The sequence below is a fragment of the Salmo trutta genome, chromosome 13, assembly GCF_901001165.1.
Source record: "Salmo trutta chromosome 13, fSalTru1.1, whole genome shotgun sequence".
Lineage (NCBI taxonomy): Eukaryota > Metazoa > Chordata > Actinopteri > Salmoniformes > Salmonidae > Salmo > Salmo trutta.
The window spans coordinates 10,011,295-10,032,888 of NC_042969.1; the positions used below are offsets into that span (position 1 = coordinate 10,011,295).

The window sequence follows — 21,594 nt, forward strand, 5'->3', positions numbered from 1 at the left end:
GTTCAGCAAAATTCAAAATATTTTTTTTTCTTCACAATTTGTAATTATTAAGAAAAGCCTGGCAATGGCAACCTCTGACGGTTTCATTTGAAACCCAGACCGGTACTTTTGTCATAAAAAGAATTGATGAGTGGATTTACACAGTGTTTCCCATTGAGAGATTTCTCCATGCCCTTACTCTATTACTTCCACACCAGCTCCTACATTGATCTGTTTAACTGGAGTATTTAGCTGTTTGTGCATGACCATTTCCTTTAATGGTAATTAACATTACAAATAGATTATGTCTGGGCTGACAGGAGGTGCACTGCCTCACTCCAATCCAGCTCATCCCCTTTGAACTTGTTTCGGAAAAAGAACACAGCAGCATATTGTCCCATCACATGTCCAAAGATCACTCACGTGAACAGACTGGCATCAAAACATGCCAGATGTGTGTCCATTAGAATGCAATACTACTTGAAATGAGTCTACGGAAAACAATTGTGCTCTTTTCAGAGGTTGTATTGTGAGAGATTGTTGGGATCCAAAACAAGGGCGGAGGAGGAGAAACAGATGTGGTCACTGTGGAGTCCAAGAAACAGACACGACCGGGGACACTCCTTTTTACAGCGCATGATGATGTCATCACCAGATGGTTTGCTCATTAACACCCTGGTTGAATCCCCAAACACCTTAACACAATCCATAGCTGAGGACCGACAACATGGAGCTTATTTATTACTGGCCTATATGGCAGGGTAGGCGTATCAAAGATCATGTCCCCCTTGTTTGTAGTTGGAAGCTCTGTAATCCAAAGAGCAAGATTATTTTTTAAATTTGTTTGGAATTAGATAAAACAGTTCATTGCCCTTTGTAACGTACAATACCACCCCTGTGATTAGGCCGCTTGTGTATCTCTTCCTATGCGGTGAACTTAGTGAAGCAGAGCTGTGATGGAGCTTGGCACAGAACTTCTGTTCCACTTCAGTTTGATCCAAATGCTGCGATGCATGCAGTGTCCTGGTTTGGCCCTCCACCATCAACTGCACGGTGGGGAAACTATCCAGTGTACCCTGTGGTTATGTAGCTTTAATAACAGGAAAATCTGACCCTTTTCTACATCTACCTTCTGGATTTCCAACAACATGTCCACCCACTGGAGGCTACTGAATAAGGCCTTTATTTGACTTGATATATCTGTCTGCTCAGATGAGTCAGCTAGAAATAATTACAGTTGCGATACGACCTTGACCTACGTGTCATTGCCGAAGTAAACAGTAGACAGCCAGGTATTAGTCATAGATAACACAATTGACACAAGGTTAATTGGGGAATTACTATCCCAGAAGGTGACATTCTTCTCGGGTGAATACAATTATCTGGTCAATCTATGTGTGTATATGTAGGCTTTTTGAGAGTCAAGGCATTAAGGCAGGCAACACTGCCAAAACAGGCAATTATTTGACGATCAAAATGTTGGGTTAATGGTTGCTTAATGCTTAGGGATGCATGTAATGGCCTTCGGTGTAAGGTTAGCCAATAGGGCATAGACATTGCATAGTATGGATCTCTGTTAAGTGTCTGGTCAGTTTACAGTGATTTAAAGGATACATTGAGAAAATGATAATAATTCAATTACAATGACGTAACAATAGAGAATCTGTAATTTTCCAGCAGTAAAGCAAATATGTTTATTAAGCACTTTAATATACATCAGACAATTCTGCTTAATATAGTACAGGAAATACATTTTTGAAATGAAAAGTTCAATGTACATGGTAAGTTATTTACAATCAAATTGTTTAGGGTCAATTCAAAACAATATGAGGTTTGAGCGATGGCGAAAGAAGTTTGAATACTGTCCAGAATTGATCCTAAAAATGAGTCCTTCTTCCTTTATACCTTCATAGCATACCTTCAAGCTGTACTGGAGAGCGGAGGGCTTTGACTTGGGTTTATACAGTATGTATGCGACGGCTTTCCATTTTTTTTCCCTTCTCACTTTTAACATTGTGAAAAGCCTGCAAAAAAATATGACACACAGCTCCACATAGTCCATGAAAAACAGATGTTTCCAATCCGAGAGCACCATCTTCAAGCCCCTCCCTTCTACGGTGGAGCTGTCGCTGGGTTAACTGACATGCAGCCGCTCAGAGAAGAAGAAAAAATGCTTTGTTCCAACTTTGGCTTGACAAGTATACATTTCAAACCATCCTTTAAAACCATAATATTATTGAAGTCTACTACTCGGTGAAGCCGTGATGAGTGAACCTTAAGCCGTTTTTTTTGTGTCTTGCTCCAAAAATATACGGTAATTATCAAAATATAAGCGACACTGCAGTAATAGGGGAAACAAAGTTTGAATTTTGTTTCTTGAATTGCAGGTTATAATAAGCGTTCCACCAAACGAATGCATTCATCACCGCTTTCACTTCAGACCTTTGCATTTAAGCACCAACCTCTGTAGTTGACAGTATAGGCAATGGTTATTTTAATCCATTTCAAATGCACACAAAAACACATGAAAAGTCCCACAGGGACAAAATGAAGTCACATGGGTTTAACGTTTTCAATTAACTCTCTCCCTTAGGTATCTGTAATACTACAATACACATAGCAAAGAAAATAGTATCAAGACGACCAAAATGGAGTCCAAAATAACTGCAGGCAACTTTTTGAACAGAGCACCATGATAGAGCATACAATACAACTTAAAGTGGCTTTTTCCTAAATAAATATGGTTGATTATACTTGTATAGTAAATTGCCTTAGCTATTAACATATTACACACAGCATATGTTTAGTACACTGAACGAGGTTAACGCAGATTATTTTGGGTCTTCGGAAAGGCAGAGTACCAATGCGCATAACATTATCCCATGTCATTGATTATCTTGATGTCCTCTGGTGAGATGTGATGATGCACTCAGCTGTACATTGCTGTCGGTGTGTGTGATTGCAGGCAGGGCAACAAAAACGAACATACAGTATAACACAAAAACAATGGGTGATTTTTTTTTTTGGAACAATTACTTTGAAACACAGGAGCATAAAGGGGAGGCTGAACAAATAAATGTTTGTCATTTTCTCTATTTAAAAAGTGCATACGCTGCATATTAAATATCAATACATTAAAACGATAGTGTGCATGATTACACTGAGAAGGCTGTAACAGATGTAGGCACATTGAAGTATCAGTTCATCTAGGCCTTGTGCAGCGATCAACATTCTTCCCTAGGTTTTCTGAGGTGTTCCACTTGAGAGAGTGGACATTTTTTTTTTGAAATCATTTCTTATGCAGATGAAAAAAAAAGTTGCTTTGGCACATTCCCTCCGATGTCTCCATGACGAATGGCATTCAAGACATCTGAAAAGGTAATGGAAATGATTTGTGTTAGTGGTGAGTTGGAAACCATTGTCATCTTTTAGGCCAGAAAAGTGCATTCTTTGAAATGCATCATTCATGTAAGTTTAAGTTCTACTAATGATAGGTCAATATTGACAAGACAGTGTTTTCAGTAGTGGTGAGCGAGTCATTCAATTGTACTTTAATAACAGCATACTGTATCAACAATGTGGCCATGAATCCTAGAAGTAATATAAAGACATTCATAATAGTATACAGGGATTCTGATTTTTCAGCCTACATACCATCCCTGGATGCTTAACATATACTTCTACTATCTTCACGATGAACCCGTTTAAAATCGGAATGAAAATAAAGCATGTCTGACCTGATCTACTTCTAATATAATGACTAAAACAATTATGTTGAACATTAGAATAACTCTATAGTTGGTGGTTAATGCTTAGAATTTTTTTTTACATTCTAATTACAACAGATTTGTTGGAGAATGAAAACTTACCAGCTATAATGGTGTCTCCTTTTTGTAGTTAAACCCAGGGTCTGATCCTTCTATCTGCAGTTTCAGTGCTTGTTTAAGGCTTAATTCAGTCTCTCCTATGGGGTAGTTCTCCAGCACATCCTGGTGCCCTCTATTCTGTACAGTCCTTGGGACAGAAACCCTCCCGAGAAAAACCTGATTGCCCTGAAGATGGTAGTTGGGGTTGGTCATAATGCCATTTCGCTTCTTTTCTGCAATGCTCTGCTGTTGGATGAATAACTGCTCTTGGGTCAGTCCCCCATCTGGCTGGGTGGAGCCGCCAACCATGATCTTACAATGAGGATCCTTCACTGCAATGTTTGCTACAGACTTGTTGAGCGCAATCCTCTTATCAAACTGGGTCATCTCATATTCCTGACCCTGGGTTGAGCCAATGCTCTTGAGCCTTTTCTTGTCTCCTGACCCCCCTTTGCCGTTGGATGTGTCATTTCCGGTCTTGTTCCCTTTGGTCGACTTGAGACCTGGCTTAACCTGAGCCCAGTCAAATTCACTTGATGGAGACCCCTGATGATGTCCAATGGACTTGGTGGTGGAGGAAGGTGAGACGATGGACTGTCGGCTCCGACTGCGAGGCAGAGAGTGTTGCTGGATTTGCTCGGTGAAGGTCATTCCGTGGAAACTATCTATCGGCACAGTCTGTGCAGTCGCGGTGGACGAGGTGGTTCTCAGTGAGTTCTCAGAACTTTTGAGGGAATTATTTGAGAGAGAGGATTTCTGTCTGTCCACGGTAGAGTCAGGAGATTCTGAAGGGGAGCTGAAGGCGTGGACCGGACCGTTCTGTAGACCACGTCCAGATGACTGCATGTCTCCAGCTCCTGTGCTGCCAGAGCTGTTGGATTTGATTGTGAGAGACTGCATTTTCCCAGCTACAGAGAGTGGGGTTTTTTGCTCCATAGTGTGTACTGGCGAAGGACTACAGCCATTAAGACTTGAGGCCCCATACTTCTCAAGAAGTTTGATGATCATTGAATGCCCCCCTTTTGCAGCCACTCGCATGGCTGTGCGTCCGAACTGGTCTGCGTGGTTGGGGTCAGCGCCGTGCTCCAGAAGGATCTGCACTACATCTCTGTGCCCCTCTTGGGCAGCAATGCCAAGCGCTGTTGCCCCCTGATTACATGTATGATCCACGTGAGTGCCATTGTCAATCAAGAACCGCACAACCTTTGTGTGGCCTTGCCAAGCCGCCGACTGGAGGGCGGATCGCTTCTCGTTGTCACAAGAGTTCACGTCGGCATGATAGTTGATCAGCATCCTGACCATTTCTACATGCCCTTGCCAGCAGGACACATGGAGGGCCGTCCTTCCCTCTGTGTCGCTGACTTCCACATTGGCCCCATTTTCCAGGAAGTACTCTGCCATTGCTAGTTGATTCTCAAGTGCCAATATGTATAATGTCGGGCGTCCGTCTGCGTCTTTATAGTCTATATCAGCGCCATGACTCAGCAACAGTTCAACAATATCCCTGTGGCCTTCCAGTGCAGCCACCCTGAGAGAATTCCTCCCATCATATCCTCTTTGGTCGATGCAAGACTTGTTTTCCAGAAGAATATGGACACAGTCGTAGTGGCCCTCTTGCGCAGACAATATCAGGGGTATTCGACCATCGTTATCCACCTCTGTGCATCGGGCACCTTGCTCAATGAGGGCATCGCATACTTGCCGGTGACCCTCAAATGAGGCCATGTGCAGTGGGGTCCAGCCTGCGTCATCTCTGTGATTCTCGTCCAGCCCTCTGTCCAGCAGAGTTCGGACCACCTCTACGTTCCCTTGAGCGGATGCTATGCTCAGAACAGTCCTTCCTTCACTGTCGATGCTGTCTACAGCTGCACCCCAGAAAAGCAGGGTATTGACAACAGAGGCATGGCCCATGGATGCTGCAGCAAGAAGAGGCGTTCGGCCATTGTTGTCAGTGTGATCCACGTCAGCTCCACCTTCCAGCAGCAGATCAACTACGTCCACATGTCCTTCATAGGCAGCCACAAGGAGGGGGGTCATGCAGTCTTTGTCGCAGTGGTCGACCTCTGCACCCCTGTCAATGAGGAGGCTTACGACAGAGGCATGGCCTTTACTGGCAGGCACACAGAGAGCAGCAACTGAGAGGGCTGTCCTTCCGTCCGCATCTCCATGGTTCACCTCTGCCCCGTGCTCCAAGAGGTGCTCTACGATTTCTCTGTGCCCCATGTATGCCGCTGCAATGAGAGCTGTCCTTCCTTCATTGTCTGCTTTGTTGACTTCTGCCCCGTGTTGGAGGAGGTTCAGCACGATGTCTTCATGACCTCCCCAAGCTGCGGCTCTTAAGGCCGTTCTGCTGTCGGCATCAGCACAGTCAACTTTGGCACCAGCGTAGAGGAGAGCAGACACCACCTCCGAATGCCCACCCCAGGCTGCAGACCTAAGGGCGGTCCACCCATCATGGTCTGTGTGATTGATGTTTGCGTCACAGCCGATGAGGCAATTTACGACCTTAGTGTGCCCTTGTCTTGCCGCAAGAGTAAGTGACGTTTGTCCATGGTTGTCCTCCATCTCCATGTTTGCTCTTCTGGATATGAGAAAGTTCACCACATCCAGGTTTCCACTGTATGCTGCATTGGCCAGCAAAGTTCTCCCGCTAGAGTCACATTGGTTTACAGAGGCTCCATTGTCTAGCAACGTCCGAATCGAATCCTCTCTCTCCAGTGCCTGCTGTACTATGCAAGAGGCATGGTCGTCGTCGTTGTTGACGTGAGCTCCAGCTTTGACCAGAAGCTGCAGCACCTCCTGCTCTTTAGGTATGGAGGTGGAAAGAGAGTCTTTAGCGGGTGTACCATTCCACACCATCCAAAGAGCCAGGTTGAAAGGCTCTATCTGCAGGTTGGAGTTGATCAGATGCAGGGCAAACTCCTGCACCTCCAGCGGTTTGAGCTGCTTGGCCCTGCAAGTGTAACTCATCGCCACCATCCTATGTCCCTCCGCCGCATTACACAAGTACTTTTGTGTACAATGCTTAACATCCAGGAGCCACTCGGCAAAACTGTAGTGAAAGAGGATCTTAGTACCTCCGAGGCCATCAACCAACAACTTGGAGAGGATGTCCATCTTCTTCTGAAAGTCCTCCATGGTGAGAGTCATGTTTTTGGTCCAGACAGCATGGTAAAGCTCCTTGAAAGTAAGCGGCCTGCAGGTTGCAAGGATCACGTTGAGAATAGGCTGGACTCTGGCAAACTGCTTCCGGACAAACAGCCTTTGGCAGAGCCATAAGTAGAGGCCATTGAGCGTGCCGGGAATGTCACGGATCTCTCGCAACATAATGAAGTTCTCCACCACTCCGTCCAGCACGCGCTCCAGGTACAGGAAGCAGCCGCTGCTTTTGATGTGCAGCTGGTTGAGCATCTCGGCCGTCTCCTTGGTGAGGTGCTGGCGAAGGGCCTCCTCCTGGTCGAGCCGGTGGAGGATGTACTGCTGCACGTCCTTGACGATGTAGGCCTTGCGAAGGTCATCCAGGCTAATTTTACGGAATCCTAGAAAAGAGAGAAAAATAACTATTAGTTTACCACATCAAAAGCAATAAATTAAACATCAATGTCCACCCCAACTTCTTTCAACACATTTCCAAGATTAATATGGCTGTATTAGAGTTTATCAAAGTAATACAGAGAGGGTATAATTAGTCTTTCCACTGAGTTTCAGTGCTCATAGTGATCATACGAAGTTGACTAATTCCTTTTTTACATGATTCCCTTATATTCTCAAATAGATATCTGACCTTCAGAATATAGTCACTCCATTTTCCCATTGATCTTTTACCTTTGAAGAATTCTATTACGCCAACCTTTAATTTCCTAAGGCACAGACTAATTAGTGGTGAAGCCATGTTGTTAAAATAAAACCATTCAAAGGAATTGAGAGCATGACCCTGGTCTCTGGCAGAGTAATCAGTAATCAGTTCAGCATCAGTATGACAGATCTTTTGTGTAGGACTATGGAAAACAAAGCTGGCGTAATTGATGCTCTAGAGGGGTATTTGATGCAGAAGACCTTTGATTCTCCTAAGAAAGCGCAGTACATTATCATCCCAGCCATACATTTAACTAAAGAAATATCAATACGATTGCAAAAGTATACAAGAAAGACTTCCATCTACATATTTTACCTTTATTTAACTAGGAAAGTCAGTTAAGAACAAATTCTTATTTACAATGACGGCCTAGGAACAGTGAGTAAACTGCCTTGTTCAGGGGCAGAACGACAGATTTGTACCTTGTCAGATCGGGGGATTTGAACTATGCAACCTTTCGGTTACTAGCCCAACGCGCTAACCACTAGGCTACACTGCCGCCCCAATATATCAATATATTTAAAGGGGCAATCAGCAGTTGAAACAATGACTAAGCACACTCCCTGCCCGTTTTTCGGTAAAAAGCTGAGGGGTGGGGCTGGAGAAAAGTAACCACTCTCAAATTCATGGACAGAGCTATGGATGCAAGGACTGTCCATGATATCAACAATATAGTTTAAAACATGTTTTGAGTCTATATAGTGTTTGTTTACATATACTTTGTTAACAAACATTGGAGTAAAATAAGCTTATATTTTGGGTTCTGGTGGGGTACGAACTAAGCTCATCAGGCATTAGTAGCTATATTCTTCAAGAATCAATGGGTACATATCATTAACTTATAAGTTCAAAAATGGATGTAACAACTGCAGATTGTCTCTTTAAAGCTCAAGGCCCAACTAATTATTTAAAAGGCCTCTCCTCACATATTTGAGAGAAAAACACAAAGTAGACCCCTGGAAGAGCTATTTCCATTTTAGAGCATACAAATGGCCATAAGACAACTCTGTTGTTTCACACATTAACAGACTACACGCGACCAGCACAGACTTTTAGAAAGAAATCACCATGGGGTCTTAATTAATTACCACTAATGTGCAGTAGCAATCCTTTCCCAGACATAAAGGGGTAACTTTCTCCAGGTTAGAGCAGTCAGCTCAGGCTACACACTCAAGGGCAGGTGATAGTTTTATTTACTGTTTCTATGGTCTCAGGCCTGATGGGGGACAGGGGGAAAAAGGGACTCAGCAGAGTATTGTTCAATGTTGTTGTAATTTTTCTCAATTCTAAACTTGCCTCCTGCTGTGGGAAACGAGTAATACATTCTTTTGTTTTATCTAATTACCTATATCATGGAAAAACAAGCTGCTTCTAAATATTTCCTGAAGAAATGGGCTCATTTACTGCTGTCTGGGTTAGGATAACCGGATAATTAAAATGTGCATCTTAAATTAAGCTACCTTAAACACCCTCAATGATAAATAAAACAAACACTACAAAATGGGGATCTGAGAGGGTTCTTGACAGAGACTAATGACAACATTTAGACACAATTAACATGCCTATAATCAATCAGTGCAGTAAGTACTATAAACTGGATTGCTTGGATTACATAATCAAAGTTTCTCTGTGTACATGTCTCAAACTGTCGCAAAGCTTGAGGCGTCGTTCCCTCCATGAATGGTTTTGTACAGAAGGAAGACTATGAAATCTTACCCCACACAGGGGCAATGGAGCCACACCAGTAGCAAAATGGGGTGGTAGGGTCTAGGGATGTTACAAATGGACAATTTTGCTTAAAGTTTAAACTGCAAAAGAAATTCAAATTTAAGCAATAAGAAATAATCTTATCTTGTACAATAATGGTCCTATTATGTACACTACCGTTCAAACGTTTGGGGTCACTTAGAAATGTTCTTGTTTTTGAAAGAAAAGCACTTAAAATAAAATAAATTGATCAGAAATACAGTGTAGACATTGTTAATGTTGTAAATGACTATTGTAGCTGGAAACTGCTTTTTCTTTGCAACTCTGCCTAGAAGGCCAGCATCCCGGAGTCGCCTCTTCACTGTTGGCGTTGAGACTGGTGTTTTGCGGGTACTTTTTAATGAAGCTGCCAGTTGAGGACTTGTGAGGCGTCTGTTTCTCAAACTAGACACTCTAATGTCCTCTTGCTCAGTTGTGTTCCGGGGCCTCCCACTCCTCTTTCTGTTCTGGTTAGAGCCAATTTGGCTGTTCTGTGAAGGGAGTAGTGCACAGCAATTTCTAGCATTGAGTAGTCTTCATTTCTCAGAACAAGAATAGACCGATGAGTTTCAGAAGAAAGTTATTTGTTTCTGGCCATTTTGAGCCTGTAATCGAACCCACAAATGCTGATGCTCCAGATACTCAACTAGTCTAAAGAAGGCCAGTTTTATTGCTTCTTTAATCAGCACAGTTTTTAGCTCTGCTAACATAATTGCAAAAGGGTTTTCTAATGATCAATTAGCCTTTTAAAATGATAAACTTGGATTAGCTAACACACCGTGCCATTGGAACACAGGAGTGATGGTTGCTGATAATGGTCCTCTGTACGCCTACATAGATATTCCATTAAAACAAATCTGCCGTTTCCAGCTACAATAGTCATTTACAACATTAACAATGTCTACACTGTATTTTCGATACATTTTATGTTATTTTAATGGACAAAAAAATGTGCTTTTCTTAAAAGAAAACAAGGACATTTCTAATTGACCCCAAACTTTTCAACGGTAGTGTATGTATGACCACTAGGGCCGGGCAATGAAGTTATATCTACCACGGCCATTTGGCGACATAGAACACAGCTACAGTAACATGTCAATAGCGACAATTGATAACTTTTCAGATAATTAAAAAATGTGCCACATCAGAAGAGTCTGTATCTTTTCAGACAGTAGAATTCTGCTCCGGCATATAATGTTCTACTGTTTCCCTGACAACAATAAATGTTGCTGATTGATGTCCTGCTGTGTTTTGTATGCTGTTTTTAATGGTAGTGTAGCAAGATGTGCTCTCTTTCTACTAAATGTATTGGTAAGTCGAGGTATTTAAATAACTTTTAAGTACTTTTTTAGGAGAGCGTGGTATGCCGACAGGCAGCAGGCAGGCTGCGTGCAGCAGCTTGAGATAATTTGATTGACAGTTATGGTCGCCTAGTGATGGAAGTTAGTCCCGCTTCAGAAGCAGCATTACTTTACAAATGCTGTTCATATCTCCAGAGAAGGTTTCGTGTCAGCATTTAAAAAGCCATAGTGTTGCCTACCCTAACAGACAAACAAACATGTTGTACCTGAGGCGCTTTTGACGGACCACAATCCATTATATCTGAAAAGGGTAATCGATACCGGCTACATGTAGCTGCAATTTCATATTATGAAACAAAAACAACCCCAACCCACCAGGGCCGGTCCTGGCCGTTCTGCCGCCCTCGGCGGGACAAACAAATTACCACCCCCTGCAAAATTACAATAGTCCCTATAAGAAAAATGACGTTGAAAATAAATAAAATAAAATATGTATTTTCCGGACATTTAGAATGCATATTTTCCGGGAGGTTGAAAATGTGTCTTTTATGGACGTTGAAAGTACGTATTTTCAACTTTAATTCAGAAGCAAATTTATTTTGTATTTTATTTTACGAATTCCCATCCATGTGGTAGGCCTAACGTTTGTAAAACACCAACAAACAAAAAATGTCGGCCGGTACAGACAGGACCAAAAAAAGACGTCCAAAAGACGTCGGCCCGTGCATAATCTGGTGTAGCCTACGGTGTCGGCCTGCAATGGAATTTTATGAATGCCCATCCACGTGGTAGGCCCACCGTTTGTAAAACAGGCTGTTGCATTGGCTTTATTAGTCCTGATTCCTGTGACTAATCCATTAGGCTATTTAAGCTCTGAATATCAGCTACCCAACTTTATCAGGAGTTATCCTGAGCCTATTTGCAAAGTGTTTACACAGCGAGAAATGCAGAAGTATTTTCCTTTTCGCTTATGATCAGCTCGTCAAAAATGTACGGATACAAACTTGAAACCCATGATTATGACAATTTAGCCCACAGGAGGAAACTCCTGGACAGCAGTTGTGAGTAGCCTGATTGTCCATTTTCCTTTGACCTGTCCTGTTTTCAAGATATGTTGTTTGTTACAACTTCAGTGCATTTTCATATTTGATTGGGCGCCATTTAGTTTCGGTTCCTTGATCTGAGAAATCTGCATGCTGTAAAAAGTGTCCATCTCATTACATTATCATACATTTAAATCTCCATCCTGTAGACTACAGAAAAGGCCACATACTCTACAATACCCTATATCTGCTACGTGATTTATGTTAGATCATTTTTATGGCGAAACGCTGGTGGAGTGCCGCAGCGATGCGTGTCTCCAACAGAGGCACACTGGGAATGGACAAGCGAAATATTTTGTGGCCCTGCCTTTGAGAAAGTGGGCACTGCTTATCACAGGGTGGCATCAGCGCTCACCTAAAAAGCCCATATGCCACTGGTTGAGAACAAAAACGTTACGTGAGGCTTTACGTGTTGTTGGAGGTCAGTTTAGCTCAGAAAATGCCGACCTCGTCAATCTGCCGCCATAGCCGGCCGCCTAATCCTTCCTAATGAGCAGGCCAGCCCTGCCACCCACTCAGTAACGAAGAGTACCCCGTGCTCGCAAGACTGTCCTGAAGATACCTCTGTATCTCGGCGACGTCGGTCCCAGATATCCTACAGGCAACAGACCGAAGACTGAACACATACTTGTGTCATTAGCAAAGAGAACGAGCAGGTAGCCCAGTGTGAGGGAGAGAGAGGAGGAGCAGGCAGAACCACGTGCATATGTCTTGGTAATACATATCGCAATGTCTTGTCGTGCATGCCTCGCAAATTCACCAAAGTAGCCTAAAGTTAGCCTTTTTCACTCTGGTTTTATTTAAATTTACACAACTGTCCCCAGTCTAGTTAGGCTATAACACCAAAAATAATATGTTTTGTGATAACTTCACTGTGATTTTAATTATATGGGGGAAACATTGTTTCTGTGATTAGGGAGTTTTCTTACGTTAAGGATCCCTACTTCGTTTAAACGTTTAAAGTGTTCACACCACTAGTAGGTACCCCTCTAATCATCGCCATTGTAGCATTTCGATACATGAACCTGGCAGTACTCAAACACGTGCGAGAAACCTATCCTTGAGGAATATAAAGAATCAATGTTTTTTTTATGACTAATTATATTCTAAAATGTCAGTCCTAATTAACAAAAACATTCGTGGTGGCTATCTGTGGAACGTTACCATTCCAAGCTATAACGGAAACGACGAAAAACAATGCATCTAATCTGTCCTATCTAATGCAGTCACTACTAACAGAGTACAGTAGGATTATAATAACCCAGTGACCCAAAGCCTCAGTGTCAGTCAATGTTTTTAGCAACAGAGCATTTTCCACTGCCTCTCCCAGGCCCTGTGACCTCCTGCTCCACCTCAGACTGATTCTCCACTAAGCATTCTGGATGCCTTCAGCTGAGACAGGAAACCCACTGGTCGAGAGGAAGAGGCCATTAGGGGGGGGGGGGGGGGGGGGGGGGGGGGCTGAACGATATCTAGGACAGTTGACCTAAAAGTCAATTTTAGCCAGCCGGGTGCCTTTGCCTCAGCATGTTGTTTTCAAAGGTTGTCTCAATGTGTAATTTAGACGTGCGTTACCCACCAAGAGAGTATCAGTGAATCAGACAACACTGTCCAGCAAATCGTAGATTATTATTATTTTTCTTCAGACAATGATTAACAACAAATACTCTCCTTCTCTCCTACAGTTTTGAGATTAGTGGCCTCCCACAGTTCCCACAAAATTCATCATAAAAACCCAAGAGGAGGAAAAGAGAGACAGCGAGTTAACCGCGGCCATCTTGAAATAGAGCATTAGCCTTGAAAACCCTTTAAAAATATTTCCAGAGGCCCATAGAAAGGGAAAGAAAGAAATGAACAAGCAGGGGCCTCCAGTCTGAACATGCCGAAGAGGCCTTTTCATTCAATTACTATAAATGGAGGAAGCTGACCTACAATTTCCACTTGAGTCATCACAGACATCACTTCATATGGCCTGAAACTCTGCTGTGCAGTCATGGCATTACCATTGTTCTCCTCATGTAGCACAGATAAACACAGGCGCAATGAGAGGAACTGGAGCCAACAACTTCAGGTCACTAGCTACACAATGAACTGCTAACATAAGTCAGCATGACTAACGTTGCGCACACCTTCCAAGAAGATTGTTGTCTTTTAACTGCAGGCAAGGACATGATGCCTGGCCTTGACACTTTTCCAGGTCAACTGGAACCACAGTAAATTCTAACTGGGGGTGGGGGCTGCAACAGTACGAGCATGGACGGCAGGGGTCTGAACAGAGAGGGACTGCTAAACAACCAACAACTGATGCATTCATCAGGGCCAGGGATGCAGCTCCGAGTACAGGCCTCGGAGCCAGCTGCTGCTCGTTACGAAACTGGATAGTAGCCAGGAGAGACACAGCCCTATGTACAATGAGGAACTGTTTTCAGATGACAAATGAGGCAGGGTGTGTGTACGTGTGTTTGGAGTGGGGGGGTGGTTACAGGTTCTGGCCCATGGACCTGGTTCTGAGCGTCAGCATCTCAAATGTATCAAGTTCTTAGCGATCCACCATCTTTAATTCATAAGATCCAAAAGATAAACAGAAAGCCAAGCTCATCTCCTCTAGCCTGCTGTAAACCCCCACTCGACAAACGCCTGTACAACAGCTGCCGAGGTCTTGGCTCCAAAAGCGAAAACTGCAGCCTTCCAAACACAAGTATGTGGAACGAGAGACTGCTTAAACCATCTGTAGAAAAATATGTTTTTTTCAAAGCTCCAGTTGCCTTTTCATTTTGAAAAATGTTTGCTGCCCGCTCCAATATTGATTACATTAGGTAAATGTTAGTAAACAGTGGAAAGATGTTTTAGTCCATTTGTTATTGAGGAAACGCAGATGGTAGTTGGTATTTATTAAGGCAGTACGAAACGAACTGTAGCCTACCCGGAGTCAGGTTTATTTGTTGGGAGAAACGTAATTATGTAATTGATACAGAATTTCTCCCTCCAATTTCTATGCCATTTTTTGTCCGTGCACAGCAGGCACACTGACATGAGAAGCGGCATCAAACGCGCAACTGGAAAACAATTACATAAACATTCAAAACAATTCATTTGCACAGTGTTTATCCTGGCAGCACAAGCATGAACAGTTTTTGCCTGAACTTGTCCTCACCTGAATTTCAAACATGGGAGAGGAGACCTTCCAGTTAGACCTGTTGTGGTTACTGAATGAGAGCTGAGAGCAAACAAAGACTCAGCACGGCCTAGCATTACAGTCTACAATCCAATAGTCCTATCAAGCCACCTTCATGAAAACGCATCATGAGCTGCAGGAATACACTGCAGAGCCTGGAGACAGATGAGCGGAGATTTCCAGCCAATGAAACACTGGATTGTACTCCAGATATACTTTGAACAGAGCGAGGGCCAGAGCATAGTGGTATGAGATGAATAAGGCAGCACATCCGAGTGCCTATGCTCAACTCACTCTTTGACCCACAATGGGTCACTATATCTACAGCTGGGTTTCACTGTGACATGAAACCTCCTTATTGCATGCAGCTGCACCAATGACTACCTTCATTAAACTTATGGAGATAAAAATACCACCATGTTTTACAACTAAGGGCCAGTCATTTTTCCTGACCACATGCCTAGTTACCAGAAAGAACAGTCTTGTTTTGGTTACGGTCTTGCCATGACTGAACTCTTAGTGACCTCATTTAGCCCACTCTCCATGATTTCCTGTTCTCCTGCACAGTAATGTGTTCAGTCCTGGATACCAATCATGTTTTATTAGCCACTTCAAATAAACCTGTATCTGTTACTGGTGCGCAGTCTGGAACCATTTTGGTCAGCATGTCCACACAACAGATTTAAAGCTCAGCCCATGGAATTTTCACAGAGCTCGCTGTAAAATCAGGTACTTGCAAATGTATTCTTGGCATGCAAGTCGGCGGCAGTTTGGGATACCACCCGGTCTTTAGCAAACTTCACCGCCCGTTGCAAGGCGAACCATTGGCGAACCAGCAATTACAAGGCATTTATTTTCCTGAAATCAAATTAACACCTAATTAAAGATCTTCTCTATCGAAACGAGAACCGACATGCCTCTACACAGAAACCAAATAAGAATACTAATCTTGTATGTGAAACCGGGATCGTTGGTAGAGCCATGCTGCATACGAAAGGCCCTCACCTAGGAGGCAAAGAGACCCAATTATTCAACCATATCTCGAGTCACATTTCTGCAGTGCAGCAACAAAGATGTTATAGACCTGTAATTTGCTTGGCTGTCAGACTGCTCGTGGTAAATACAGCATTCAGGGGTATTATGGTTGTCTTCAGTGCAGCCAAAGTATCAACTCAACACGCAGACCCAGAGGCTAACCAGCATACAGGAATACAGACCGGATGCACAATCTGCATGTCTAAACACCAACTCAGGTGTTAACAGCAACTGGCCTCTTAAGATATTAGCTAATTATAACCTATATCTAAATATGGTTCACAATTAGATGGCCTCAATTGTATTAGAGACTTTGCAATCAAAACAAACATATCTAAATAGTGACTAGTCCAACCAAATACTACCATTTTAAGTATATTTTAGTCAGTTGAGGCTATGCATCCTGTAAGCAATACGTTCTTAGAAAATAAGTGGTCCACATATCTAGCAGTAAGTTATTTGAAAAGTCACTTCCACTTCTAATGATTTTACCCATACTACATCCAAGCTTCCTGCATCAATGACAATGATAGGCAGTCCAAACACCGCCTTCGTCCCTCTTCGGGGAGCATTCCACTCATGGCACAGAATAAATAAACAGTCCTAGATGCTTTATAGCTGTATTTGTGTTGTCAGCAGGCCAGAATACAGTATATTGAGGTCCCTCAAGTGAGGCCTCTCCATTTGCCCAAATAGTAAGAAAAACAATTCCCAGGATAAAGATGTTAAGAGTGCTGTGACCTTCTTGCTGAGGGGCCCTATGCTCTGCAGCCCCTCGTAGCCACACTTCGGTCTGCGGACAAGATCTGGTCTGAGAGCCGTGGTGGGGGCTGGAGAGTGGGGCAAGCCCACTTCAAACAGGCCCGCTATTTTAATTTCTGGTCAGTGGTGGTAAATCAGGCCTGTCACCTGGCCTTGGTGCAGAGAAAGGTCCATTCATGGCTGGAGCTGCGGAGGAGGAGGAGAAGGAGGCACAGCTCCTCACTAGGGTGGGCTCGAGCCTCTCTCTGAAGATATGTGAGAGAAGGAAACAAAAACACACACCTACCCGAAACCGGGCCGTATAAAATACAGCAGATATCGTGACTTGCCACTCAGTATATCAGCAATGTTCAGAACTGTACAATAATATCATTGGAGATTGATGGTCTTTTTAATCCACTATCCAGAGTCAGGAACAGTTGAAGTTTGTCAATATCTCAAAAGACGGTCTTAAATCAAGATGACTGCAGGTCTCAATCTCAAACGAATGAGGGAAATGGCACTGTCTAATTAGATGTTTTTTAGGGTGGAGGATGGTTTAAGAGAACGGATGTGGCATAAATACTGATACACAAGCGTGGGGGGAGTTGAGATAAAGGTATGTGTGTTGTAGACATTAGCTATGGGAAAGATTTGTGCTCAAGAGTCCAATGGATAAATCTTAATAAAATATATGAAGTGGAAAATATTTTGTTCCTATGCAGGGCAGAATAATGTCCCCTGGATGGGTTTAGGCTTTCAACCACCATTCCTGGGTGAGTAACTGAAATATGCCCGTCTTAAAATCCAGTTGCTATACATAGCCAAAAGGAAAATACCATAATGTGTGTGTGTGTGTGTGTGTGTGTGTGTGTGTGTGTGTGTGTCAGCCAAACTTTATTTTGACAGATGGTACCCATTACCGTTCAGTGACACTTCCTTGATATGGAGATCACACAGGAATGCATCATGCATTTTGAATGAGTTTTCAAGTGATTAGTCAGTCATTTTCAATGACGACCTCAATGTTTCAGCATCAACAGGATGCACACCGCTAACAAAGAGCGCGGGGGAAAAAGATAGTAGGAACAATCGAACGGTCCGCGAAGAGGCTGTTTTAGCTTAAATCTTCAATAGACTAGTGTATATCAATCCCGAAAGAAAACAGAACATTACTTCAAAAAGTAGGAGCTTTCTTCTTTGGAGAGACTGAAGATAGCTGTTACATTAGTGGTTGAACAGACTTTTTTTCAGAAGTGTTGTGCTAAGCTACCATCTTTAACCCTGATCTTGTTAACCATCAGGCCAAATTTATTGCAAAGTCTGAGATATTCCACATGTATTAACTCGAGTTGTTAAAGCGATGAAGATATCTGCAGTTGAAAAAAAATGGTCTGTTTCTGTTTAAAAGGCTTTTCCATGTCCCACCAGGCCCCCTTCTCCCTGCTCTCCTTTTGCCGAAGGCCCAGTTAAATTGGCACAGATTCCACCCAGCTCACAACCAGAATCGCTGCCTAAGTGTTTCCACCTCACTTGCCCAACGATGGCTAGATGCTACTTACAGTAGCACAGAAAACACAGAGGGGAAAGTCAACCATGCTACAATAGGCCGCCTGACACACAATGTAAAAGAGCAGCCTTGCAACACATGTACAACCTTATGTGCCTTCTTCTGGCAGACGTTCACATAGCGTACAGTACACAGCGATCACAGAGGGTTTGTGAAATGGACTCTACAATCTGACTCAGCCTAAAAGGATTCTTAAAAAAAAATCTTTAAGCCTCTTCACAGATGGCACATTCGTTTGTTTGTGTAGCATTAGCAGAGCGGACGTGATGCTGCTGGCTAGTCGGTGGCTCACTCTTCCTGCATGGTCTCTGAAGTGTTGAGACTTCCCAAAGCACATTCCTCTCGGAGAGAGAGAGATAGAGATAAAGAGAGAGAGAAAGAGACATGGAATAACAGTTGAGCAAGTACTCAGGAATTCCAAGTTTGCTCCTCAGGTAGAAAAGTAAAAGTCATCCTTAATAACGGAATTCCCTTTGAGTTCAAAGCCATGCAAAACTGTGTTTCCCATACTGAGATGACAAATGTAGGATTATTTATAAGGATCACTTGAGCTGGATGGTGGCCCACCCAATGCTTTAGCTTCGAAATTACCCTTCCGTCAGAAGTTGTTCTCCAAAGGCAATCTTTACTATATTCATGCGACCACAAAACACTGTGTACTGGTCTTCAAACACCTCCTCCACTCAGGACAAAAGGGTTATTTCTAATAGTCACATTCGGTTGCTTTGCAGATAGTGTAACGCATGACTCTGCCAACAAACGGGCCTTGTAAACAATATGGAGGAGTATTTTTTGTGTATGCTTGGCCTCAACAAGTCTTTTGGTCTATTTTGGTCATGCGCTACAGGATTTGTAAGTATTCTCACAGCGGTTATAGTAAACCAGTGTGACTAATGGAAGATAAAGTAAGTGTGTATGTGTGTAGAGGGGCTGCAGAGCTGAATGGTAGCTGATGGCGTGTAAAACACAAGGCACTGAATACAGACAGAACAAAAACGAATCAAGAGATTGGAGTTTGCATTCTGTGAATGTTACACCGATCACAGAGTCGCAATTCAGAAGCGCAAGCCACTTTATCGAATGTGTAGACTTTGATTCTGTGACTAATGGTACAATAGCTGGAAGCGTTAAAAACATGTAACAGACAGGTAAAACGTACCTCCCTTTTTAATTCTGTGTGGTATTTACAGTGACAGTAGACATGGGTTTGTCCCTTATCAAACAGACAACAAAAGGGAAAGAGGAGGGGAGTCAAAGCGAAAACACAAGAGATAACTGTTGTTTATCAGATTGTTCCACGGAGAATAATCCCCTCAATAAAACCATATCAAAACAACCAAAAGACAGGGCTGTCTGTTTAAGCAGCGAGAAGCTTGTAAGAAATATCCCAGTAATAATTAAAATCACTATTATATCAGGAAGCAACTTCCTGATAAGGATTATCATGTGGGATTTAGATTGGTGGCATGTACCAGCGGTAATTCCATCACCAACCTTTGGTGTTGTCTCAAATTAAATCTGCCGATCTATGGTTGGAGGCAAACACAACATTCTGATACATTTCCGCTCAGGATGAATGGAATAACTGAAAAGTGTCAATCGTATGCAAATTGGACAAAGCCTTCCACTAGGGATGTGCATCTTTCCCTTTGAAGACGATTCTATACGTACACTACATGACCAAAAGTATGTGGACATCTGCTCGCCGAATATCTCATTCCAAAATCATGGGCATTAATATGGATTAGGTACCCCCTTTGCTGCAATAACAGCCTCCACTCTTCTGGGAAGGCATTCCACTAGATGTTGGAACATTGCTGCGGGGACTTAATTCCATTCAGCCACAAGAGCATTAGTGTGGCCGGGCACTGAGGTTGGGTGATTAGGCCTGGCTCGCAGTCGCCGTTCCAATTCATCCCAAAGGTGTTCGATGGGGTTGAGGTCAGGGCTCTGTGCAGGCCAGTCAAGTTCTTCCACACCAATGTCGACAAACCATCTCTGTATGGACCTTGCTTTGTACACAGGGGCATTGTCATGCTGAAACAGGAAAGGGCCTTCCCCAAACTGTTGCCACAAAGTTGGAAGCACAGAATTGTCTAGAATGTCATTGTATGCTGTCACGTTAAGATTTCCCTTCACTGGAACCAAGGGACCTAGCCCAAACCATGAAAAAACAGTCCCAGACCATTATTCCTCCTCCACCAAACTTTACAGTTGGCACTATGCATTCGGGCAGGTTTTGTTCTCCTGACATCCGCCAAACCCAGATATCCTCTATTGGACTGCCAGATGGTGAAGCATAATTCAATACTCCAGAAAACGTGTTTCCACTGCTCCAGAGTCCAATGGCAGTGAGCTTTACACCACTCCAGCCAATGCTTGGCATTGCAATGGAAACCCATTTCATGAAGCTCCCGACAAACAGTTATTGTGCTGACATTGCTTCCAGAGGCAGTTTGGAACTCGGTAGTGAGTGTTGCAACCAGGGACAGATGATTGTTACGCGCTTCAGCACTCGGCGGTCCCGTTCTGTGAGCTTGTGTGGCCTACCACTTTGCGGCTGTGCCGTTGTTGCTCCAAGACGATTTCACTTCATAATAAAAGCCCTTACAGTTGAACGGGGCAGCATAGGGAATAAAAGTAAATGTTTTATTGCATGGTGCAAGACTGAATGCAATTAATTGATTATTGAATGTTATGATGGACACAGCTTTGTAGAACCAAAACACAGCACCTCCTCAACAAACTGGAACTCGAGAACTAATCATTTGCGGTGCTGCAGTTCGCGAACGATATTGTGTTATTACCCTCATGCAATGTTTTACGCCAAGTCTTTCATAATCTAGTCCAATTGCGGTCACAACTAGACCTTGTTTGAAATGTATCATAAATAATTTAGTTTGTACGCCTAGCAATCAACAAATGGACATTGTTGAAAGCACACTTGAACAACTCTCAGTCACAAATGACAGCTCTAATAAGCCCCTTGTAGTGAATGACATGTGAACGAGAAGCTTGTATAATCATGACTCTTTCGAGTTTTCAGTTCATCGTTCGCCGACAGGGGTCCTGCGTGCTCTGGGCGTTATTGACTGAAATGAACGAAATTTGTTGAAACATTCATTCTTTTGACTGAACGAGTTGAAGAGATCTGAATCAGTAAAAACAGCTGAACTTCCCATCACTACTGTGTGTATGTATGTGTGTGTGTGTGTGTGTGTG

At 43.1% G+C, this 21,594-nt stretch overlaps 1 protein-coding gene across 3 annotated transcripts in view; it reads right to left on the minus strand.

The window, feature by feature from the left end:
* Positions 1-1,645: 1,645 nt before the first annotated feature.
* Positions 1,646-21,594, minus strand: part of LOC115205153 (ankyrin repeat domain-containing protein 50) — a 45,135-nt gene continuing 25,186 nt past the window's right edge. For all 3 annotated transcript variants that reach the window (XM_029770850.1, XM_029770849.1, XM_029770848.1), the window contains exons 4-5: positions 3,849-7,384; positions 1,646-3,349 (exon numbers count right to left, since the gene is read on the minus strand). In XM_029770850.1, the coding sequence (XP_029626710.1) occupies positions 3,852-7,384 (3,533 nt within the window). In that variant the 3' untranslated portion in view covers positions 1,646-3,349; positions 3,849-3,851. The remainder of the gene's footprint in view (positions 3,350-3,848; positions 7,385-21,594) is intronic.